At 37.0% G+C, this 26,186-nt stretch overlaps 1 protein-coding gene across 1 annotated transcript; it reads right to left on the bottom strand.

Moving 5' to 3' along the window:
- Positions 1-15,109: 15,109 nt before the first annotated feature.
- LOC135471016 (uncharacterized) lies at positions 15,110-26,148 on the bottom strand. Its single transcript, XM_064750064.1, has 4 exons — positions 25,829-26,148; positions 24,977-25,127; positions 17,810-17,915; positions 15,110-16,829 (listed from the first exon to the last, which is right to left on the bottom strand). The coding sequence occupies exons 1-4, from the start codon at positions 26,146-26,148 to the stop codon at positions 15,943-15,945; spliced, it is 1,464 nt and encodes a 487-aa protein (XP_064606134.1). The 3' UTR covers positions 15,110-15,942.
- Positions 26,149-26,186: the final 38 nt, after the last annotated feature.

Below are 26,186 nucleotides of genomic sequence, written 5' to 3'. Positions count from 1 at the left end.
CAGTCTGAGTTTAATTAGCGATGTTAGTGTGTTAAGTCCCTGAAATACTTCCGACAGCCAAACGTCATTTCCCGGCTTAATCCTCTCCGTTACAAAAAAACAAAACAGCACTCGAGCTGGTCCTGCCTCATGGTGAAATCGCCATCTCGAAATTTACGGTTGTCCTAAAAAAATAAATTACACATATTTCGTCAACAGCTTATATTATGGTCATGGTCATGCTCCTTATAAACGCTTTAAACTGCGTATTTAATCGTTGTCTTTGTTCAACAAAAGAGTTCCACATGGTGATGAAATCAGTCTACACTTTAACTCACTCCAGAAGAGTATACATGTACCTGTAATATAAAGTTATCGGCTCATTTGTTTGTGATAAAGGACACTGTCTTGGTTGTAAATAAATATTAAAAGCAGTATTAAAATCTCTTTCTTAGTTGTACTATGTATAAATATTGCCATGTAGGCCTTCACTCCCTGGTCTTCTATCATTTTTAACCAAATCTTAATCTAAGCTTGAAAACTTTATTTAATATTACGGTGACTTATAGCGTCCACTTTTGAGGAGGATAGTGATCCGCCGTATACCGACATGGACGCAATTTAGATGGCCACCATATACTGAATCTGGAGTCGTTTGAATGTTTCCATTACTTGAACCGCCAGACCAATGAATCTTCGTATCCATGCTTGCACTCATGAAGGGATGAATCGCAGACTTTATTGGGCTTTCTTTTACCATTCAATCAGGCATAATTTGTCCACAAACTCAGGGTACCGAGGAACTTATTTTGCCCGTAAATCCTAACAAGACATATAAAAGCAGTAGGGATTTTTTTAACACACTTACCTCCTTTGTTAAACTCGTGAATAATAGATACAGCCCTGAGCCTAAATGCATCTCTTGTGATTGGGAAATTAGTCATGTACAGCTTCATCGCGTAACCAACACAAATTTAAGTTGGTGAAAAACAAATTTTTCTATGTTCACTTCATACACTATTTCCACTACTGTCTCTGAGCAATCTTCTCATGGCCCTGTAAGGACAGGCTTTAATAAACTTAAATTAATTTTAAATTAATTTATCCGCCGTCGATATACTAACATTATATGAGAGGAAAACATAAAAATGATGCCAAAGTCAGATGAAAGGGAGTCAATACTTATTTGCATATATGGTCTTTATTATTTTGTTGTTGTTGTTTTTTTGTTTTTGTTTTTTCAGGTCAAAAGAGTATTTGAAAATATTTTTGTATGGTGGATATTTGGGACCACCCTTGGTATTTATCGTCGTTGCCTAATAATGCTCTAAATAAGTATGTGATGCATGTCTAATAAATTTATTTGAATGTAAATTTAATGTTAAAGTCCAAACATATGCCTTTACTCTTAATTATGATAATATTTATAAATATATTAAAAATATAAATATGATCAAAATTCAGGTTTAACATATTTGTTAGCTGTAGCTATACTTTGCAATATTTTTATTAAACATGTGTTACACTCTCATTTATAACACTGTTACACAAAGATTATACATATATATATATGCATGTATATAAAAGGTGCTCCCAAACACCCAGTACACAATTATTTTCAACTCTCTTTTTCTCTTTGAAGAAAAATCTAAAGAAAATATTGAAGACCACATTTATGACTAAACATTTTGTACTCTTTCATCTGAACTTTATGTAATTTTTTTTCTCGACCTTAAAAATTTCGCTTGTTTATTAGGATTTGTCCCTTTAAAAAAAAAAAAAACCGGGTTATGTATAGTTTTCATTTTTTTGGAGCGTACATATTATAAGTTCATATCATTTAAAACGGCTTACCTTTTTCGGGTGACAGCATTTCACACTGTAAATTTTTAGGGTCATCTCCTTCATTAATATTTTTAGGTTAGACACAAACGCAAATATTAAATGTCCAAATATATGAAATCTCAATTTCATCGTCGTCTCAAATACCATTTTGGCAGTTTAACATATTATACATTTTCTTTTATTCGACTTTTTTTTTCGGATTCAACTTATGGGGTCATATTTGTCCGATAATATTTGTCTCAAGTGTCCTATGCACGAACATCTTCAAATATGAGGTATATGAAAGCCGCCCTTCTTTGTATTCATTCTCACTGAGCCCTAACAATAGTTTCTCGTTCAATTAATTGTAAGCTTTTTACATCATTGTCTGTGTGTCGGGCGGATGGCCTTTCCAGAGCCATGCATATTCCAATACTGGTCCAAGATAAACGGGACTCTTCGGGGCCTTGAGTTGGGAGAGCTGTGCCATTGAAAACATAACATGCAGCTTCAATTAATACATCAGGTGACTGAAACAAAAAATTAACGCATGAAAAAGTTATCAAAACTCTAAAGGATAATAATAGTAAGCAGGTCAGGCTTGTGGCCAACTGGTAATGACAAATAAAGTTGTTGTTTTTTTTTTCAGAAGAAAAAAACATTTACTTCTTTTTCAGTCACATTAGATAAACGATTTAAAAATCTAACCTTTCAATGAATAGAAGCAATTTGCATTTACCTGTGAGTCCAAACGGGTCATGACATAAATGTTAGTGTAGTTAGACATTTTTAGGCAGAAAAACCCAGTACATAGCAGTAAGGGAGCAAGGGCATATTGTTATTTACACACATGATTAAGTGAGAATAAGACTCAGGATATGAACAGGTATCAGAGATGATAACGTCCTAATTGATATGTTAAAATTTTATAAGCGTGTATTGTATACATGGTTGTGATTTCCTTTTAAACTTTACATGATGAACCTTTTAAGGAACAAAAAATCGATGCTGATTTGCTAACAACTGAGAAAGGACTTCCCGAATTAAAGATTATAATGAATTAATGTGCAATACCAAAAATTCAGCCAAGACCATACTCGCTACGTTCACTTTACATCACTTCCACCACTAATAAAGAAATCTTGAACAACGGCCGAATGTCACTGGGGTTACGGTGATGAGACAAGGAGTCGAGCAATTAAAAACCAGAAAGCCTTTTGTCTCAGTCTTTATTCTAACAATACTTTATACAATTCAGTCCTCTCTCTCAGAAGTATGCCAGCATGATTCTAACCAACACCTGAAACAATTTCATTAAGGAATGCTGATCACATAGTTCCTACACAAGGATCACATGGTAAAGTGTCATGTGTTATGGGCATCTGCAACTGTATATGCTTCCGGTGCCAGGTGGAGGCACTGCTATAGCATTATGTAGTTTTTGTTGATGAGCATAACAACGGCTGTTCACACAATTATAAGACTGAGGTAAGAATACCAATCCTCTAAAAATGTAGGTAGATTCTTTTGTCACAAAATGTCATAACTGTGTCTCAACATGCTGTAAAAAATTGTACTGAGATATACCAACTGCAGCCGAAAAGGTTGGTAATATCTCAGTACAATGTTGCAGGTTGCAAGTTTAACTTGCAACTGTGGGCGACTCCATTTTGCCTAACAACTAGTCCCGAAGTATTCTGTGTTAGGAGGAGAATTTGCAGTTGGAAACTGCCGAAGTGAAGTTGGTACATTTCCGGTAGAACTCCTCTTCCCGGAAGGCACCACCAGATAGAAAAAAATGTGCTCTTTTCAGCCTATAGTGTAATGTTTTAAAGTTTTCGTCTCCTTTAAGGATTTTCGGATGAATACATATCACCCGTACCGTTATCAAATCGCTATAGAGGACACATGTCCTTGTATAACGCAAGAGGCCTCCATGCAATAAAGCGTTACCTATGAAAGGGTTTACTCTCTTACAACAAATTACACATACAATTTTAAACGTGTTCACTTGCAACATATGTATACGTGTATATTCCCTGGCATAGTAAGATTTTTATTGCACGATTCTGCTTGTGTCAGACTAATTAGAAGCTTGGGGTTTGCTCAACCTAACTATATAAACATATTCATCAGAGTGTCTGAAGAAATCAATTTGAATCTTCTCATAATGTCGCTAGATGTGTAAGTAGAATGAGGAAAAACCAATTGCTAGCACGACACACTCAACTGTGGAAAGTGAAACGTTGACTTCTTAATGGTTTTGTTTAGACCGTTTTTCATAAAACTTTAACTGTTGAAATGAAATACTAAACCCAAACACAAATGTTATAAATGACCTGTGTGGCCATGCACCGGCATGGGAAAAGATCAGTGGTGCTTAGTTTGTAGACAGATGGTGGCAGAGTCAATGAACACAGAATCAGAATCACATCAGAAATCACCCTAAGTGGTTTAATCCATCTCATAAAGGGTGGGGGGGGGGGGGGGGGGGGTTCTAAGAAAACACGACTACTTTGATGGGAGAAAATTTATACTCTTTGTGAAATTTAAAATATTTACAATTCGAATTTGGTTTCATTTTAAAGATATGAAATTGGAGAATCCTCTGAGGGGTTTCAGGGGCTCATAATTAGTTACCTTCTTCAAAAATTGTTTAACAATATATTTTCTTTTTGTGTTTACTTTCTCTCACCATGCAGCCCTGCTTATGTTTACGTATGTTGGCATACGGATTGATGGGAACTTTTTGGGTGTGTATGTCGCTTACTGTGTTCCAATAATGAATGTTTCGGAAAAACGTTTACTTAAAAGACGGATACACCTGAAGACACGTTGCTGTAATGTATCACTCATTTTGCAGTCATCGTACTACCGTTCCATCGTACGAAGCGCTGGGACGATGGTACGATGCGATGTCACGGTGAAACGATAGTACGATGACGTTCTTAACCGGACATCAATCCAATGTTACGGTCATTATATACCATGGTTTCATATCATCGTGCCATCGCTTTGTGTCACCCAGCCATCGCTTCGTAGCATTGTGTCATCGTCTCCTACCAGCGTACCATTGCTTCATTCTATCGCGTCAGGAATCATCGGGCGATACTACGATGCGATGATAGCCTTGTGCGGCTGTCCACATTTTATGGAATGTTTCTCAGACTTTGACCAAAAGCATATCGAGACAAAATGAAAATGGCATGGCGCGCTATACAGTCATAAAACTGTCATTTTGAAGAGTCAGAAAACCTAGTCTACTGTGTAGTCATCACATACAAAAATATTTAGTCGTCAATTTGACTAAGATATGGGTAGTCAGCCGGTTATGGCTTATGAGGTAATTTTGACTAGGTTACAGTAATCCAACATTCCGAAGTTCGTAAAAAATTAAACACGAAATTAACTCTAGTCGATTTGACAAACATTAAGATGGTCAAAGTGTGTCAAAAACTGGTAAAAGTTTAAAACTGGTCTTTCCGACCGTAATGTTAGTCAACATGAATACTGATCGTACAAGTGACATGTCCATATAGTAGAATAATGCATGAACAGGATTTTAATACACGCTTTTGTATTATTGATGATTTCATGTGATACCTTATGTAATTTGATGACAACACAACACTCTGAGTGTTACTAAACAGTGACCTTTATAAGGTAGCATCACTGGACTTTCTGTTTGTGCTTCAGCCATAGTGCTAGGGGTACAAGTTTGTAATATTTAAGCATTTACGCGTATAGTCATAATGGAATGAAGTGGTAAACTGACAAGAAGCCAGATTTCACCGGGCACGTGAGACTATTTACTATTACATTGTCGTCGATGATTACCTCTACTGACAGTTATGGAAGAATTCATTTACTTATTTATTTTATTATTGTTTAGCGCCGTAACGGTTTACAAGAATTTTTCAATAAAGCCTAAGCCAATATATATATGCAATAGAAGTTATCGGCCTCGCCTGTGCAGAGGCAAAATTTCATACGTGTGGAAATTTAATTTCGTCGGGGAGGAGAAGATGGGAAATAGCCTCCAGATGGCAATCACAAAATGCTATGCGCGCGCATTTCTAAAATAACCCCCAGAACAATAACAATAACAATAACAAGTAGATCTCTAAGAGATCGAATACCATTTTACCACGACAATTACGTAACTTTGTAACTGAGGCTGATTAAGCGCCGCTGGCCATACGAGTGAAGTGGGGAGAATTACTATAACACGTATAACTCTTTTCAACTGTTAGGTTCATGACGGCGACAAAGGCCATGCAATCAAAATCGACATGTGAGCACGGTTTGAGCAGTAGTGATACTTTTAAAAATCATACACATGGCCACACACTTGAAGAAAATGTTAAAAATTATCAACTTTTCCGTAACCAACCTACCGATGTTGTTGTTTTAAGTGTACTCTAAACTGCCACACAAATGATATGTTCACAGAGCCGTAGTGTCCAAAACATTTTCGTAACACATTTGATACAAATACCAGGCACGAATACCATTTTACCACGACAAATTATACCCAAAATAATTTCATTTTTACAAGACTCAGTCATTAAGACCAGGTAGTTAGTCATTATGAACCAGTTGGTAAACCTCCATTTTCAGACGCATAGGCCTACACTGCATTTAACTGTCTCATTGTGGATAAGGTATTCTGATTTGTGTTTACTCTTGATACTTGTCAGCAGTACTGGAAATGTGCCCGTTATATTTTCGAATGGTCAGTTCTATTTCATCCGCTCAAAGATTTTTGTTTTACCTATCCCGTAAACAGGCGCAAACGCTGAAGGGGCACTGATGCTAATACCACATATGCTTGGAGAAAAAATCTCCCTTTTTGAGAGGAGACGACCAAGGTAGGTTAAGATTCATTGGCTTGTTTAGTTGCGGGAGGATCTCAAGCATGCACTCGGTCTTTGTGTACAGTGCATACTTAATTGTTTAATCCAGACGAGGATTGCCTTACAGAGATGCTTGTGGATGAATTGGCTGTGTGTGAGGTGGAGTGTGTTATGAAATGCTGTCACTCTTGCAGTCGCATTGTACTACATATTCACCATATCCTATCCAAAGGGGTTGAACACTTTCGGTTATCCAGGGAGTAATCTTAAATATCCAAGACAAGACGAAGATCCCACCTCGTGTATTGGTTGAACTAAAACAATTAAATGTGTTTTTAATTTGGCACAAACATGCCAGGCTACCCATGATTACCAGAGGGATGACAACATAACAGTTACATGTATATGTCTGTATTTTCCTGTAAACAGTGACTTGCAGTTTTGAATTCAGTTTAATTCTGATAAAGTTTTGAAGTTTGTTTGATTTATGAGATTCTTAATGGATTCTTAATGGAAAAGAGAGCTCAAAATGGAATTAAGCCTCACCAAGTAGACAATTGAAAATTATAAAACTGAAAATACACTCATTTTTTTCTTCTTTGTTTTTTTTTTTTTTTTTTTGGTATGGGTTGAACGCTTATGAAATGTTTTATTTCTATAAGCCGGTCCTTTCGGAGCATACTACCTATGTTTGGAAACTCTGTAGTCTTGCATTAAAAGAACTATTGAAACACTGAATGGTGTTAAGAGTGGGAAAAGGTGTTTGAGACGATAGATTACTTAGATAATGGTCACAAATGTTTAAATGAATCTTAGGTCATTTTGTTAGCTGTCACTTTCGCCAGACAATACTTTGATTACGTACACTTTCTTACCTTGAAAGCCTGCACTTAAGCAGTCTGACAAAGTGAAAACCATTTCCGCTCTGGTCACTTTGACGATCGTAAAATCGTCGTAACCGAAAAAGAATTTTGATTAACGCAAATTAATAACTTCGAAGAACTTGCGTTAATCAGTTTGACTATCTCCGTCGACAAATAACTGGTCAATTTGACGAACTACCCTACTTGCATATTTGATTAATATTGGTGAGTCAGTTTGATGAATTTATCCTGAATCAATTTAATGACTACATTTTAGAATCTGACCACCCAAGTTCGTCCTTATTATGAATGTATATTGGTCCATGTGATTATCCTTAAATGCTCGTCTGTGAGATAGAAATTTGACCACACTTAATTAGTCAGTGTGATTAAGAAATGTTTTCCAGTGCATGGAAACAGTTTGAACGGAGACCATGTCCAAATGGGTCTTATTTCACCAATAGCAATCTGTAGCACCCTGAATATATATGAACTATAAGTGGCAACATATAAACAGCCTACACAAGAGATTTTTTGCCAAAATATCCATACTTGCGTATTTAGCAAGAATAGCTCAAATTATGTTCTTTTAGCAACTACTAGACTCGTACCTTTTCGTTATTTTACTCATTACTTATTAGGTTATTACGATTTTGAACGGCAACACGATCAAAGATGAATCCGAAAATGTAGTGGAAGGTAATTATCTGGGCTGTTCTAAAATAATAGAAAAAAACTTCACTTAGATTTGCGCTAAAGTCATTGTTTTGCCATTTATTTTATATTTATTTATTTTTTTTCGTTCAACAAAAAGGCTCTTAAGTTTATTGTTTTTGGTTCTGTTTACGTCTGTTCTTATACTACTAACTCGTTTGTTTTATTAATCCTGAGTTGACAACTTCCAACCAGCCGGTTGATGCAACTATATAAAGTCACAAATTAAGAAAAACTACGTTTAATGAGTGAGTCAAAAAGATATGTATATTTCCAGGTTCGTATGTACTAAGGTATATGTTTAAAAAACCTGATCCTATGTATCAGTAGTGTTGACGACGTTTCTACTTTTTCTTACATGGTTTTATAAACTCAGAAGAACGGTGGATGTCACTAAACGTATATATAAAATGAATAATTTTGGACCACTATAAAATGTTAGAAGCCACTTCAAGGCAGTATGATATTACCGCACAGTAGATTGCACATTTCAAATAAACGTCTCGCATATATATACTGAGTGGCCCCAATCACATCGCACAGAACTCTTCTCTTCATCTATAAAGGGGATGTTTTATTTCCAAGCGACGCCAGTCTAACCGTCGTGTGTATGCGAACCTAGTGACTATTTTCACAGGAAATGTATACCTAACAGGTACAACACAAATGGTAAGGAAATTGGTAACGAGAGCCATATACATGTACGTGAACCATTCTCTGTCTTGTGGCCTGGCGGCTAGCACGATCCACAAAGTGAACACTTGGAAACACTTGATCCTGGAAGGTCATCTCTACGCGAATAACTCATCATGGTAATTCCACAAACGAATTTCACAAACACACAGTAAATACACACGGTGAACTCCCATGAATCCCAAGGTAAATCCACATATGGTACGAATTCCTCAGAAACGGTATACATCCACATGTGAGTAGCACACAGAAAACAGTGTAGGCTCTTCGCCTAATACACTTTTAACACACTGGAAATATATTTTTCCGCCTATTTCCATCACAAGAATTGAAACACACTTTCCACAATTGGTAACTTTCCACAACGTAGAAGTGATTTGCCCAGTGCGATGTTGCAATCGCACAGGAATTCCAAAAACAACGCACTTTGATGCACACTTGATATTTAGGTATTCCAATTTAACCACACGTATCAAGGTATTCCATGAGAATTCCATTACGAAATATATACACACACACACCAGGATCCAGATAATTTCGAAGAATATTAATAGCACTTCCACATAAAACACTGATCCACCGAAGATCCACTCCAGAGCGATGGTTCATGCTCCACGCACACAGAGCTCTTGCGTTGAAAGGAACACAACATGGTCCCGCACATGTACTTAGGCTCAACTCAATTTCCAAACTATTTGTAATAAACTATTTATAGGTCCATATTTGGTGAAAATAATCACTACAGTTCAAAGCCTCAGGAGACAGTCGAGGTATGTCAAAACAAGGAACATCACATCCCTTATACTAAGATATAAGCGTTATATTCTGTGATAAAGAAATATGACTGTTGAGGCAAAGAATTGGGACTTGCCCGATTTAATTTATATTAGATGGAGAAAATCATTCACTGACAAAGCTCTGTGCTTTAATTCTGCCAGACGGATAAATGGAATGTGCATTACGTGTAGATATATTCTTCTGAGCTGATTTCATAAGTTTTTTTTCGCATTAGTAAAATCTGCATCTTACAGTGAAAATTTGCGGCAAAATAATTGCAGTAAAGATGTGCTTGTAAGGATGTTTTAATGAAGTTATTCGAAAAACTGTTTTACCTCGATATGTACCTTGACCACCTGTTTAGTATGCTTTATCACAAACTGTTAATAAAGATATGGAGTGTACATTTTTATTTATTCTATACAGACAACGAACTTTAATTGATCAACATACTGTACAACCAGACTCACCACACAGATACGACAGACTTTACATGTATTTACCATTTGTACACTAAGTACGTTCAGGTACATGTAGTGAATGGAACAAGCATTCTTTGTCATTGGCAGCATTTCCATTGTCCGTTCATGCGGTTTTAAGAATCTCTTATAAACTATTATTCCATACAGACTTCATCGACCATATGTGTTAAATCATTTGATTAATTTGTTTACTTATGCGATGACGGTCAGTTTTATGTATACACCTATGTGTGTACACGTTAATGCGGATGACTTAATTACGAGATCAAAACATTTTCTATTTACCAACAGGTTGGCTGGAAGTTGAGCGTATACTATGATACACATAAGTATATATACTAAAATATTTTCTTTTGCACTTTTATATTATCTACACCATGTTTTGTAAATTATGTATAGTTTTAGTTCCAAAAACGCTATATTATAAATCGATTGCTTTGTTCATCAATTGTCATTGGACTATAGCCTCTGTGTCATAATTGCTTCCGTTCTTCTTGTTTGAAATTGACTTCAAAGGCATGTGGCCAATCTCCCTGGCCAGGGGATCACGAAGCAATCTTAGACTTAAGTCAAAACTTCAGATCACATTAAAATTGTTATTTCTTATGTAACAAGGTAAAATTATTGCTTGATAACGTAAATACAAGGCAAGTTATTGTAAAAGAAATTTCAGCTAAAATAACGAAAGGGAACATACTAAGTTTAATGGTCGAAATTTTGACTTAAGCCTAAGATCGCTTTGTGATCCCGAGGCACGGGCCCGTATTTGCCAAGCAACTTAAGGCTTAACTCATAAATTGCAAGTCCTTAAAAAGCCAAATTCAAAACACGAAAAGACTCAAATTATTGGCAGTACATTGTTCTGCAGTAATAAATCTGTTTAAATAGAAAGTCAAAACTTTCCAGAGTGAAACATTTTAGTTGTAGCTGTGTTTGAATTTTTGACTTAAGTCTTAAGACGTGTGATAACTACTAGCCCTGGTCATATCGTGGCATCAGTATAGGCTTGATCAGTTTTGGAGGCCATCTCAGCATGATTGACATGATTGTCCACATGTTTTTGAGGTAAAATTTTCAAACCGCTAAACTAGAGTAAACCATCTTTATATAATTCTATGGGAAATTTTTTCCCACCTGCTCACCATGCTGTGTCATGTTGGTAAAATATTATGTGAAATGTTTGATTAACAATAAATGACATATAACTTCATGTAATTTCTCATAAAATACCACCATTACAGTTCAGAATGCTAGACGGTAATAAGTTGATGGAAATTCCATGAAATCACAGTTGTTTCACAGTTGATTTCTTGACTTCCAGGCCTCAAAGTCATATAAAAACCTTTGCTTCAGTAAGCTGAAAAACCTTTCAGCAGTAATAGAGCGTTAGTGTCATAGGACAAGATATCTTTGCAAGAAATTACTATACGCCACTCGTGATGCGATCTCCTTGTATACATGCACGGGGAAACAAGATGACCGCGTAAAATGTTTGTGTCTCCTTCTCTATATACCGAGGCAATGTCTATAGGGTAGATCTTAGGTTAGAATTCTACACAGCAGCTTAATGCCTATAATGTCGCCACATTTTGCGTACTGGTATCTTTGCACCTTATCTCTTGTACATCAATCGAGTTGCTACAACAATACAGTTGTATATTTTTTCTCATTTTATGGCTGTCAAAGTTTTCAGCAGATATAATCGACATAAGTCATTTTCAAATATAACATTAATATGTATATATATATATATATATATATATATATATATATATATATATATATATATTACTGTGTTTTTGGAGTCATATATACATTGATTTATCCCACTTTGTGCACTGAGCCGTAATGGAGTTCTTCAGTAGAAATTAGTATCTATTCTGTTCATGCTATACTGTGAGGAAGGCCAAAATCTGACCTGACCTTAAAGATACCAACTTTGCATGGATATTATCTAAATGGGCCTACACTAACCCGAGTACACTGACTTGTATGTTAAAAAAATATATGGGTAGGCCATGATAATGGCTGCTCAATCTCTCCAGGTTGAGCAACCTTGATTATGGCGTATCCAAATATTTCTCATCCTTTATCAAGCGTAATTGTATTAGGCCTACACATTTAATTGATTTGCCTGGCACACTGAAACTCCATATGTCTTGTATGCTTTTTTCCCTTGTAAAAGTAACTAGATTAAATGCATCAGAAGACGCGATATGTGAAAGATGTTGTAAAGAAACTTTACGAAGAACCAGACTACTTTCGCAATACAGGTATAAGGTCTACCTAAATGCACCAGGCAGTTAAATCTGTCAGAATAATAGCCATTTCAAAAACATCCATTATTTGGTCAAAATGAACGAATCGTTGCAAAACTCAACTTCTCCCATTTCCGTTTAATATATACTGGGTAGATGATTCCAAATATGCTTTTGTTTTTTGTCTATGTTATGTTTGGAAATATGGTTAAAAAAAAAAAAAATTCATTGCTTTGAACTTAAGTAATTTAAGTGGCCAATATATACTGTGGGATAAGCTACGATAAACAGTTTTCTCACATCAGAAATAAAAACCTAAGCTCATTCATTTAACTTAGAGGGTAACTGGACAATTATTTGCTATTTAAATCTCTAGCCAAATTTCCATTTCCTAAAATGGGCTGTTTATCTTAATATATGAACAGTTCTACTGTTGTCGTCCAGAGAACAGAATCTTTTCCATCAAAATCAGCTGCTACAACAATACAGTTGTATATTTTTTCTCATTTTATGGCTGTCAAAGTTTTCAGCAGATATAATCGACATAAGTCATTTTCAAATATAACATTAATATATATATATATATATATATATATATATATATATATATTACTGTGTTTTTGGTGTCATATATACATTAATTTATCCCACTTTGTGCACTGAGCCATAATGGAGTTCAGAAGAAATTAGTATCTATTCTGTTCTAAATTAGTATCTAAATTTCTTCTATTAGCTGACTCCACTTCCAGCTATCCCTGAAGATCTCTTGGAAACCATGAATCCCCAGGCATAAAATATACCTTCATTTTGCCTTGCCTGTGTATTTCTCTGAAACTATAGTTTCTGGTCTATGATCAGCATGGATATATACAATGTGCATGCATCGCCTAAAACTATCAGTTTCAATTAGTCATTTTCAGACACTTATGTACTTGGCTTCCTGTCATATGATACGTACATATCCATTATCATCCCATTTAGTTGATTTTTTATTTTCCTTTAGGCATATAACATTCTGCATTTTCTGTACCAATATGATATAATTCAACGAGCCCATTACTGCCAGTCACTATGGTAATACTAAAAGATCATACCCCTTTCCCATAAAATGTTCACCATTTTCCCCTTTCCCTTATTTGTCATAATGGGACAAATGAAATAGGTGAGCAGCAGAAATTGACTAATATACCTTCTTCCCTTTATTTATTAATTATTAATGTTCAAACCTTCTTCTCAAACTCTGATCTACCACTGTGGGTAAATATATTCATGTATGTATAACATTGTTTGCCAAAATTATCTTCTCGGTTAAAATGCTAGTGCACAACAAATCAAGATACAGTAATTAACAAACCACTTGAAGCAGTGATATACTGAAATTTAAAAGTAAGACAATAAACAATTTTAAAGTCTGAGATCAAATTTACTTGAACAAATACTTCACAAAACAAAATTCATATAGACAACAAATAAGTGTAAAGATATATCGTTATATGTAAATACAAGTACATCTACTTATCAACTTCACCCAATATTACTTCTAAACACCAAGTTCTTCCAAGTTTTGGCCAGGTCAATTTAAACTCTTGCATTTAAAACAAAGCTAAAACCATCAGCATGTAAACCAGACATGCAGTAATACTATAAGATAATCTCCACAAACCATCAAAAATGCAGAAGTAGGAATGAAATAGGGAATGAGGTACATGTATTACATTGCACTGTAGATGTTTCGCTTTACACATATCCTTACCAGAATGGATAAAATTTTGCAAGCTTGGTATACAAACATGTCTGTCCATTATACGTTGCAAATCTACCTATTGACTACCTAAGTGGGGTGTGGGTGGTAAGGGGTTATACACATACCCAACACTTAAAAACTCTAGTTTGGATAATCATGAAGTGGAGCTCTTCATTTGCACATTTTTTTTATATTGGCATTTTTGAAGCCAAAGCAGAGTTGTCTCTCTTCCCAGCTTGTAATTTGAATGCTTGCAACTCCTGCAATCCTTTAGCTATGCACTTTATCCTTTGGTTTTTATTTTCAAGGGACCTGCACCAAATTCAGAGTGAGCTTCTTATACAGTTTAAGGATTCTAAAATATAACTGAAACCTTACTATTCAAAAATGTTTTTCCTTCATATCAATACTACTGCAACAGAAAACAGGTTTTTTTGAATAAACACTTTAAAAAAACTTATGTGTAAAATTTTTGAAGTACTAACTAGGACGTCTAGGATGCTATGAATGCTTTATTAAGAATCAACACACCACTGTAGATGTTGTTCTGGAATGCAGATTTTCATTCTCTGAGATGTTTTTTGTATATTATTTAAACATGATCACAAGGACTGGCTAGTACCTGAAGGTACAAGGCATTGTAAAAGACATCAATGGCCTAAATGTAATACTGGTAGGTCATGTTTGTAGTTACTCAGGGGTGATAGGTATGGAAGACAGATGTAACCACGTGTATTCTTGCAAGGATCTTTCACTATCTTCAGGTGGAGAATAGGAGAATATAAAATCGCCCAGTTTATGGGTAATGCTAATCTTGACACTTGTGTTCTTGACAAGACGTGAGTCAAGGACTCAAGATAAGTCAAATCACATGATTTTTTCATGTTTTTGTGTGGTTTTTGACGAACTGCATAAGATTAGCAATAATGTTGTGTGGTTTCACTCACATTTTGGAGTTCTCAACTTGAATTTCCTGATAAAAACCACTGGTAAATTAGCAAAAACTGTATGATTCTGTCCGAAAAAATTGTGAGGTTTTTGTTCATCTTGACGCACGGGGAAGTAAAAGACACAGTTCAAGAACACAAGTGGCTGCATCCGTCTTCCATACAAAAGTGAATCAAATCAAGTAAAACAAAATGTTAAAATGTTAATACAATAATGAAACTCAATTTCATAAACAATAGTATCTATTTTGAGATCACAAGAACAATATATGATTGTATACATAAAGAATTTGTTAAAAGCACAACAAAACACAGCCAAAAGGGGAGATAATTCAGTTGCCTGAAAAAAATTATTACCATGGTTATGTATCTTTTTTTTTTGCGTGTGCAAGGCATCACCCGTAGTACCTCTTACATTCACACTTTAGTACCAAACAATCATTAACATGTTAAACAATTTTCTATACCTTTAAAGAGAAGTGCCATGTCATCTTTCTTTAATAGATTAAAGGTGTTCAAATTAATAATCTTACCAGCCTTGAGACAAATATGTTCAGGAGATATTTGCCGAAAATGAAAATATGGAGTGTTTATGGCAAATTTGAATTCTACTGAAGAAACACCTTTTTCATAGAGCCTAATCTTTGGTCAAACCGTTTCACTGGTTTATTCAATGCACCAGTGACACACAGCACTTTGGCATGCCTACTTACTTCTTCCGAAACACAGATACATCAGTTTTTCCTGCTGGAAATACACATACAGATTACGTGCAAATTCAAAAGTTAAAAGTTCTAAAAAAATCTTAACGTGTTTCATTTATTGACCCATTCCCGTTAGACGAACTGTCCTCTTCTGTGAGAACGCCAGCTGTTCCTGGATTAGGTAGAGCACACACCCAGTCCAAGACAGCCGAGTAAGTGGGTGGGGCACTACTGTCAACCAAACCCTCACCCAGAGATTCATAAGTTGGGAGGTGACTATCTTCGTCGTCAGGGTTAGGCTCAGGGGCGTCACCTATGTAAAATGTCTGGCTGCCATGGTAAGAACCCGGTGTACTCTGTGTAACAGTACTATAGCGCGGAGAGTCATCCGGAGTTGCCGCTGCCTGGGTGCTTCCCATTAAAGTTGAGTATGAAGGCGGCTCGTCCTCCCCAATGTGGAGGAAAAAACTTTCTAAACAATCCCCTTCAGATTCCACAGTATCTGAACGCATAAATGTTGCCATTCGTGCAGCTCTTGACTGCCTGCTGTTTGAAACAGCTGTAGCATCTCCTGGAATATCATCTGGCTCATTTTGGGAGTTAAATATAGTTTCAGTGAAGTAGTCGGTTAGGTAATGCTGACATGGCATTTCAACCATGGCACCAATGGCTAAAGAATAGGGGTTCTTTGAAACAACATATTTACCCCTCTGATTGTCTCCCAATGCACTGTCATCTTTCACTGCCATGAAATGCAGCTGGAAGACAACAAAAACTAACACTATTTTTTCAGCCAGTTCATCCAGGCTTCCACTTACATGAAATGCTCCAGACAGAACATCAATTTTTACACCATCCACAACAACTTCTGATTCGCGATCAAGCATTCTCGGAAGTGTTACAGTGTTCATTGTCCTTGACTTGGTTTTGTAAACCTTTATTGAAACAGATGAATCTTTGGTCTTCTGGGCACTCTCTTCTATGACTCCTGAGAACATTAATAAAATAATAACAGTGTTTCTCAATATTTTATAGATACACAAATCAGGACAACAAAGACTACCATGAAATGGACTCAAATCCAGCCGGATGAACCAGGTACAATGAATACCAACACGATTGAAAAACACTGTATGCTGTTGCACACCAATTTCAACAGCTTGCAAAAATCACTAACTGACAAAGGCAGTTGAATTCTTAGAAGTTGGAGTCAAAGGGTGCAGAGCTCACATGATTTCCTTATCAAACTTACAACTGTAGCAGGATAGGATATCAATACAATGTACAGGATTTTACACCGCACATGAATATTTGTATCTGAAAACCATTCTCTTTTGTCCATCCTGGTAAGATAGATCTATTTTCCAGTGAAACAGCACTTTTTATGCTGATATCTGAAGTATAAATTCACAGATGAAATGAAAGTTTTTGAGAACATCCTTTGTCATTTCACCATATGAGCTGTTCTGAAGGCAGATTTTTTATCTTCACAGACACCACAGCCTTCCTGAAAGCATCACTTGATAAAATGACTATGGCCTGTCATCAAAAATTTTCTGTATGAACTATTAAAATAGCTCATGTGAACCAAACATTTCATGAAATTCCAGGTGTTCAAACTTTTCTTAACCAAGACAGTTTCAGGAAAGTCTAGACAGATTAAATGCCTGTCAAACATGGCTGAAAGATGTCTTTGCTACTGCAAAGTTTGTACAACTAAAATTACCTGAAATTCTACAAATATACAAACATGTATATTTCAAATCACTTTTACAATCACGTGAGACTGAACAAACACAATATAAGCTTGTGAAATGAGATTTGTGAAATAGAGGCCACTACACTTCACCAAGAGAATGTGTCACAGGCTCCAAATGGCCAACAACAAAAGTCTCTGAGTGAAGTAAAGAAGCCCATGAGGCACAAATACCATTAAAAATCTGAAGGAACTAACTTAATTCAACTTACCAACACAAACAGCCCAGTCTCCATATTTGTTCTTGATGACAAAAGCAATCTCTCGCCTTTCTGCCGTTGGTGGTTCCAAAATTGGGCAATTATCCACTGACTTCACCTGCAAGAAATGAAATATGTTTTTTTTTTGTTACTTCAAAGAGCTGCAAAACATCTGCAAACTTTGATAAATCCCTTTTTTTAGAATTTTCTTACCATCTTCACAAGCTCAGATTTGATTAAACTTCAACAGGCTTCGTTCTACTCTCGTGGCAGAGACAAGAAATTTTATAACTCTGTAAAATGAGGTGATCCTGCCGATGTAGTAGATATACCAAAAAGTCTATGAACCGACAAAGCCACATCACTATACCACCAGTAATACAGGCTTGATAAACAGATTAAAACAAAGAGTGTTTTAATAGTCAAGTAATTTTTTTCATGTGGTTTAAGTCGACTTGAATTATAAGCACCTGGGTCTAACAAATCACACACATGTGGAAACATCTAAAATTTTTTTAAAAAGTCTTGCAAATCCATCATGGAATCCGGTAGTGTCTGAAAAGTCTCAGTCTCTATCTATGTAGGTCCACTATGTAGGTAGCATTGACACAGAAATATGATTATCATGTGACAAGGTGCTATGATGCACAACTGTGCTTGACTGGTAGATAATTGACGGATCTGGATACAACTCGAGTCACAAAAAAGTAGAACTGACCAAAACCAAGTGGCTCCAAGTCGCAAAGTTGTTGTAATCTGATTTTACAAGGGCAGGGCTTTCACGGTTTGACTTGATTCAAGCACTTGTAATTTAAAGCACTGTACTCAACTGTATGGTGAGTGAAGTATCAAAAACTATTATGTGTTATTTGTTAAAAAACAATGTGGATGGGGGGGGGGGAGCTGAAGGTTAAGGGGGTCAACGAGGAGGTTAGGCAGTACTAAGGCAAGAGATTCGCTAACAGTGACATACTGGATGATAGAGGGCGGAGTGGGTTAGAGGTCTTCAAACTACAATTAACTTCCCTATTCTAGTTTGAAGTTACAAATTACAAGTTGAACTTCTAACTTCAGCTCTCTAATATTTTACCCTTCTCCTAAACACTGTAGGCTACCCTTAAGTTAGCCCGAGACCTCGGTCTAAGGGTGGCTTTTATATACTGATATGCAGGGACCACTAGCCACCCTTGTGATCTACGCCTAACCCCATATTGAAAGATCACAGCCGAGATCCTTGGCTACCCGTAAAACTCGAACGACCACACTTTCATTCACAATTTCATCCAGTGAGTATTCAAAACAAACTTACTTCAGTTTAATTTACTCTTGACACATTTATGGATATTTTCCGTAATTAACAGTCCCATATTCAGTCTGAAACTTTGGTGGAAAACAAGTCCAAATCAATTCTACATAGGCCTACTGTATGCTTACATTTTTGGTCTCCTATAACTAAATTTTCAAGTTTTCCACAAGAAGAATCCGGACGGACATCTTCGCGTCATTCCATTCCTGATTTTCGACTCAACGTCCGAGTTATTAAGAGACATTTTAAATAACTTCTTTTTGTCTTTGTTCAGCGGACTCGCGACCACCCCTGTGCCCTCCATTTTGGATATGTAGGTGCAGGGGAATTCTGGGTAGAGGAGTGCATGTAGCTAGTCACGGGAATGTACCCATGACTACACTTATTATGTAACTCTCTGGTGTAAAAACAAAAATAGGCGTAACAATTACCTAACCTACCATGTTACCTGACAGCACCCTCGTCAGACATATTTTCAAAACACAAAGAAGATAAAACAAAATTTAAAAAAAGGTACTGTGTTAGACATATGAAATGAACATCCATAACAATCAATAGCGCGATGCAAATAGAGTTATTTCCCTTAGATAGCAGTAGACTTCTACGCCCATTAAGGAAAGCAACTGCTGAAAAAAACAATCCTAATATAAAGACCCTGCCATTAATAGAAATGAGATGGTTAGACCTATCGTGGTCACTTTAAACTCAGGTTTGGCTCTTAGGTACTCTTAAGTACCGGTACATTATTAAAGACAACATCAGTTCTTGTTTATGTCACCAATGTTCGTATGTTCTAATACATTCTGTTCGGTTTTAACCAGGTATGAGTTTTCAAATGGTAGATCCAGGGTCAATTTTGGGTCGAGTCACGCCTAAGACCTTAAAAGAGGAAGTTGTTGCTTCCTCGCTTGGCGTTCAGCATGAAGGGGATAGTGCAACGACAGGTTGACCCGTATCAGTATAATGGCTCGGGTGGGGATCCTTACTTGCCTTCGGCAAGGCGTCTCAGTGAAGCAGCACTAGATAAAAGAGCGATGGAAATCCGTCCTGCAACAAGGAGGTACATCACATGCAGTCTAAGGATTCCTTCGTCGTCATATGACTGAAAAATTGTTAAGTACGACGTTAAACCCCAAGCACTCACTCACTCACTCCCAAGCGCTCGCTCATTCACTCACTCACTCAAATAAAGTTTGTTATTAAAATAAATGTAGGCCTGTGTATTTCACTAACCAGGCTATTTTTAATGTTGCAACATCTTCCCAATAGGTGTACTTGGAATTCCACAGAGATAGCTTCATCTACAGTATAATTGGCCTAATAATTAAATGTGGCTTCTTCATAGGTCTGTGTAGGCCTAAATGGAAGTTAAGGGAAAGCGGTGAAGTACATCACTTCCATCTTCGTTGACACACGAGCTGGTGTCACTTTGATTTCACATCCCCCCCCTCCCACACACACACCTAGCCGAATAACATGATTACTCGTATATGGGGCACTGATGATAATAAGCTGTCGAGGCGCTCATATAACAACCGCGTTCGCACTCTTCTGTTCATTTAAGTCCAGTTAATTTATTTATTTAATGTCGGCCTCTGTCATAGAAATGAAATAATGCGTAAAACACCACTAAAATAAATAAATATTAATCAGCAGGGATTATTCTCCATGAACGTTATGTAGTAGATTAAAGTAGCATAACTGTTTAGCAATATGAAAGTGACGCGGCTACTTTAAATATTAAGAGAGCGACAAAATAGTGAGGTTAAGAGTGCCAAGACGAGAGTAAATCGCCATGTATATAGACTCCCACATTTTACAATAGACGGGAACATAAGCAGGCGGGTAAAACGTGGATTTTAACATCGACAAATATTGGGGGGAGCAGTTTACTAATATGATGTGCCTGACAGCTTTGAAATGTAGGCACAGGAAAACAATGAGAACGTATTTGAAAACGCAACCTCATTGCTCAAGGGCCAATGATAATCTTAAATGCTAGTTTTGAAGAAAACGTGTGATTTTGAGTACAATAATAATTAAAACCCCGTCTTGTACATCTGTTTCTAATTTGTTGAGTATAGTAGATTCAGGAAGACAAAATGGAGAGTTTCAATTTTGGACCTGGCCAATAAAATGAAGGATCATGCCTTTTCAGATTTGGACCGGAACCCATATATAACTACATAAGGGAAAGAAATGCCCTGGTAAAATCTAAGGACCGCCGGCTCAAGAAAGGCAGATTAATCTATCCTATGCTCAGATGTTTATTTTTGAGTTATCCAAAAACAAAGGACATGGCTCTCAAACCGCCCAAAAAGCTTATTACACAAAGTTGTGTCTCAGCCCTGGTAAAAATGTGCTCGTGCTTAGCACATGTACCATTCGGATTTTAGGTCAAAACGGGCTTTTCATTTCTCTCTCAGGTTCTAGGGATAGTGATTTCTGAATACAGGCAGTGTTAATAGCCACAAAGGGCAGTATACCTTCGAATGTTTTCAATTGGATCGGTAAACAGCTCTGTATCAAGTCTGGGCGTACTTGGGCGTGAAGTGACTTTAAGAAAATTGATAAAGAACACTTCATGTGATATACATGAAATTTTTCTCGGTAACATAGGGTTGTGACACAGAAAAAAGCTTTGAAAATCATAATGTCTTTATCATTGTGTATCGGTTGATGTAAAGAGCCCACGTTGCACGAGGACGGTTTATTAATTGCGTAAGCTGACCTCAAACCAGATTATTCATTAAATATGTAGGCTGACGTGGTAAATCCAGCTCACACCAAGGCCTCTGGCGATTCATTATTTGTGCAGACTGGCGTGAAAAATCCAGCTCACACCAAGACGATTCATTAATTGTGTAGGCTGACGTGGAAAATCCAACTCACACCAAGGCGATTCATTAATTGTGTAGGCTGACGTGAAAAATCCACCTCACACCAAGGCGATTCATTAATTGTGTAGGCTGACGTGGAAAATCCAGCTCACACCAAGGCGATTCATTAATTGTGCAGGCTGACGTGAAAAATCCACCTCACACCAAGGCGATTCATTATTTGTGCAGGCTGACGTGAAAAATCCACCTCACACCAAAGCCGCTGGTGATTTATAATTTGCGCAGGATGACTTAAAAAATCCACCTCACACCAAGGCCTCTGGCGAATCGTTATTTGTGTAGGATGATGTGAAAAATCCACGTCACACCAAGACGATTCATTCTTTGTGAATCGTGAAAACGTGAAAAAATCCAACTCACACCAAGACGATTCATTATTTGTGTAGGCTGACGTGAAAAATCCAACTCACACCAAGACGATTCGTTATTTGTGTAGGCTGTGTAATCCAACAAACACCAACGGGGACACATAATCTGTGTAGGCCGACGTGAAGGCAAAATTTACTCTGATAATTGAAGAAAATTTAATTTTTTAACTCATTTTCGACACGTTTATGTGAATGGTGAATATGTATGAGATGTCTTTAGAAATTATAGACCAACAACGGTCCAACAACAACAATAAGACAATAGAACAATTACTTGGTGCACCATGTACAAGAGAGTACAAGGTAAAAACAGCATAAAAGTAGTTCAATGCCTCTGAAACCCATACAAAATATCACAGGCAATCTTCAGTTATTCATGAAAGCAAAGAAAGACAGATCATGCCATTGAAAATTTCATGGTCTTTTAATGAGCTTCTGTTCCAAGATGGAGGGTGGGTTCTCTGTTGTGTATGGCACTGTGAGCTTCCTTGAAAACAAAGTAAACATTGTAAACTTTCGAACGACCTCTGACCAATGGCAGGGTTATTTTTCACAAAAACGATGTTTATCATGGATACAACTGTACCCTTAACAGTTTTCACACTATCATAATATACCCCAATACAACATCTACGTTTCGGCGAACTCGCTGTCTCTGTTACACTAGATCCGTAAGGCCTGCCGCTTGACCGCGTCTGGATTAGAAATGAAATCAAATGACTATGACCGTTATATTTTGAATCGCTCTGAAAAGAAGTGTTTAGGGAACATGCACCCTGTCTTAAAATCAATTTCACTCGAGTCTGATGATCTAGCCTAAGGCCGAACGAAATCTTATAACATCGACTGGCCAGTTTTTATTCATTTGCTTGTAAATATACAGTTTCCTTGGTTAAATTTGTGAACCATTTCCGAACAATTTACAGTGTTTCCCCGACAGCGCCTTCACCATGACATTTAACACCAATACTTTATGTAGGCTATTCTTGCGAAATTCATGGTGGGCATTTTCTTTTAGAAATGATAACTTATGGTGTACATTTTTCTTTTAGAAATGAGAACTCCTGCTGAGCACTTTTCTTCAGAAAGAAGAACTCATGCTGTGTATTTTCAGCTAGAAAAAAAACCTGCGACATTTGCAGTGATCGCGACTATAGTTTCGTGCCGGTTTCAGATAAAAAAAATTTTGAAAAGAGCACTAGTTGTCACTATAGGGTCTCCTTCCCTTCTGTACACGGCAGACAAACAGAATAAGGCATTGCTAGTACACGCAAGCTCTTGCACCAAAGCGACTCCAACCAAAGAGTAAAACCAGCTGCCTTCATGGAAGCAACTGCCCGGATGTCAACAAAGTTACTCCTTCCGAGACAGACATGTACGATTATTGCAGTTTCACCCACACGGAGACTATGGGAATAGTTTACGTTCTCAACTTAACCTTGGATCGTCAACAATTTGAAATACACACTATAAAGGCCGTTGACTTCGTTTGCTCTAAACTGCATATTTTGTCGCAGCCCCCCCCCCCCCCCCCACACACACACACACAAAAGCCCTGTAGTCTGTGGTGCCAATGTTTGGGCTTCAACGATTTGACGCAATTAATCTCCTTTGTAACTGGAAATTTAGATCTGGAGGCCGTGTTCGCAAGAAATTCCATGGTACGGTAATGCCCAACATGTATGTGACAAGGGCCGGTAACTGCACAAGGTTTTGAAACAAGGTTTTTGGAAGTGCTGTCCCGACGTTGGTTAGGAGCCATCCTTGGTCGAACAAAATTTGGCCAATCTTGACTTCACAACAATCTCGGTTTAGGATAATAATTGCAACAATTTCAAAAATAACGTTCACGGTGAACCACCATGCAAGGAATTAATAAAGTATACAAAGAAATTGATACAGAATTATGGAAAGAGAAGCAGTCAACAATTTTAAATGTTATTTATGTAATGCTCTATATGACAGTAAATGAAATCAATATCCAAAATCATGTATAATATCAGTCTATAGTGCTGTTAATCAAACATATAAATGTTCATATATCCAACATATGATTTTACTTAATATGATGCATATACGCCCCATAGCATCGGCTTATTATGATGTTATATGGCCATATTTATTCACAAGAATATTATACTCATTGTAAAATTTAATTGTTGTTGATGTTGAGGATGGTATTATCCTTATTGTGTGTGGATGCATTACTTGAAACGCTCATCTGTTACAACGTGTGACCGCACAACGGCCATTTTTCATATAAGCTAAATACTGTAACATTGGTTTATATCTTTACATTTATATATAAATATCGATAAAATTACCTTATTTACATAAGTTATATACGTCTTTTTAGATATCTGTTAAGGGTATGGCTCCTTGCCGATCGCTTTACCAAGTACGCTAAACTAAATCCCATATGAAAATTCAAACGATCACTGCCAATAACAAAGCGTAAAGGAAACTTTATGTCAAAATATAGACGTTTCCAAAGCAATGCTTCCAAGATGTTTTGACATTATGTAATACAATGCATGTCAGGTAGTGTACCCCCCCCCCCCCCACACACACACACATGCATACAAAGCTTTACAAAGGATTTTACCTGCCGTTTCCTAGGTAACTGATCATGTCCCACCAAATGAGCAAGAACCACCATGTCGTCTTTATAGTGGAGCTGAATGGTGGACATCATAAGCTCGGCGCATTGTACCACTCGACAAGAAAACAATGGCGTTCCTGATCCAAGAGTCAGTCTGCAAAAAAGGCCCACAAAACAGTAAGTAGGTCATATTTCACATCTCCCGGCATTTAAACCACAACAATAGGTAATACAATAGGTATACAGGTATTTCGTGCCGTTTCTGAAGGCATTTAAATCAATGCAAATTACAGTCGAAATGGTACAGATGCAGAGTTGTTGTTTCATAGCTACATGTACACGATTTAGAGAGTTCATGAGGAGATCGTAACGTCGCCTTCAAATACAAGACAATGACGTTGTAAGGATATACATATATCCTACAGTACAAGGACTAAGACAGACAAGCATATACATACGAACATCCAAAGTAGCCATATGTACATGCATTTAAAGCCATCGAAGGTTTTTAAATATTTGTCGCAGGTGTCAGTTATTTGGCATTTGTACATATCATAAGCGTTATGGTTTGGACTAGAAGGAAAAGATTCAGTATTAAACCTGAACACCGCTATATATGGTTGTAATCAGAATGAAAATGTACGGGGCTGTTGCTTCACTGCAGCCAATGTTGCTTTATAGTGTGAAGATAATCTGAATCGTTCATATGAGTTTTACTCATTTCGTTTTTGTTGAGAAATACTTTAGATGTTGAGTGTAAATACTATTGCTGCCACAAAGGTGGTGAGTGGAACTGAAAGAAGAAATGCATAGTGCGTCATAGACATCACACAATTTGACACCCGAGTTACTTACACATGCTTTGCGGTGAAACAGTGTGCGTCACTGTCTGCAACAGACGGGTCATTGAAAATTGAATTAAACAAGTGACCAAGATGGAGCGACATTGGCCTTTCTTCGAACTCGCCAGCATGTAATTCCAGCTCCAAGTCTATCCTCTCGACGTCCTGCTTCTTAAAGGTCACAGTCGCTTGAAACTGCTTCTTGCCTTGCATAGTTATGGATTTAGTAATAGGGTTACCGGGGTGAGCGTCCGAAGTCACCTCGTCCAATATATCGCACGTGCCCTTTCCCAGTGTGATGTCTCGCTGAAAAATCCCTGGTTTCGTCAACATGTGGAGTCGCAATCCGCGGTGGATGCTCGTGTCAAAGT

The sequence above is a fragment of the Liolophura sinensis genome, chromosome 7 (assembly GCF_032854445.1).
Source record: "Liolophura sinensis isolate JHLJ2023 chromosome 7, CUHK_Ljap_v2, whole genome shotgun sequence".
NCBI classification, from domain to species: Eukaryota; Metazoa; Mollusca; class Polyplacophora; order Chitonida; family Chitonidae; genus Liolophura; species Liolophura sinensis.
This window is presented reverse-complemented; position numbering and strand designations above follow the sequence as displayed.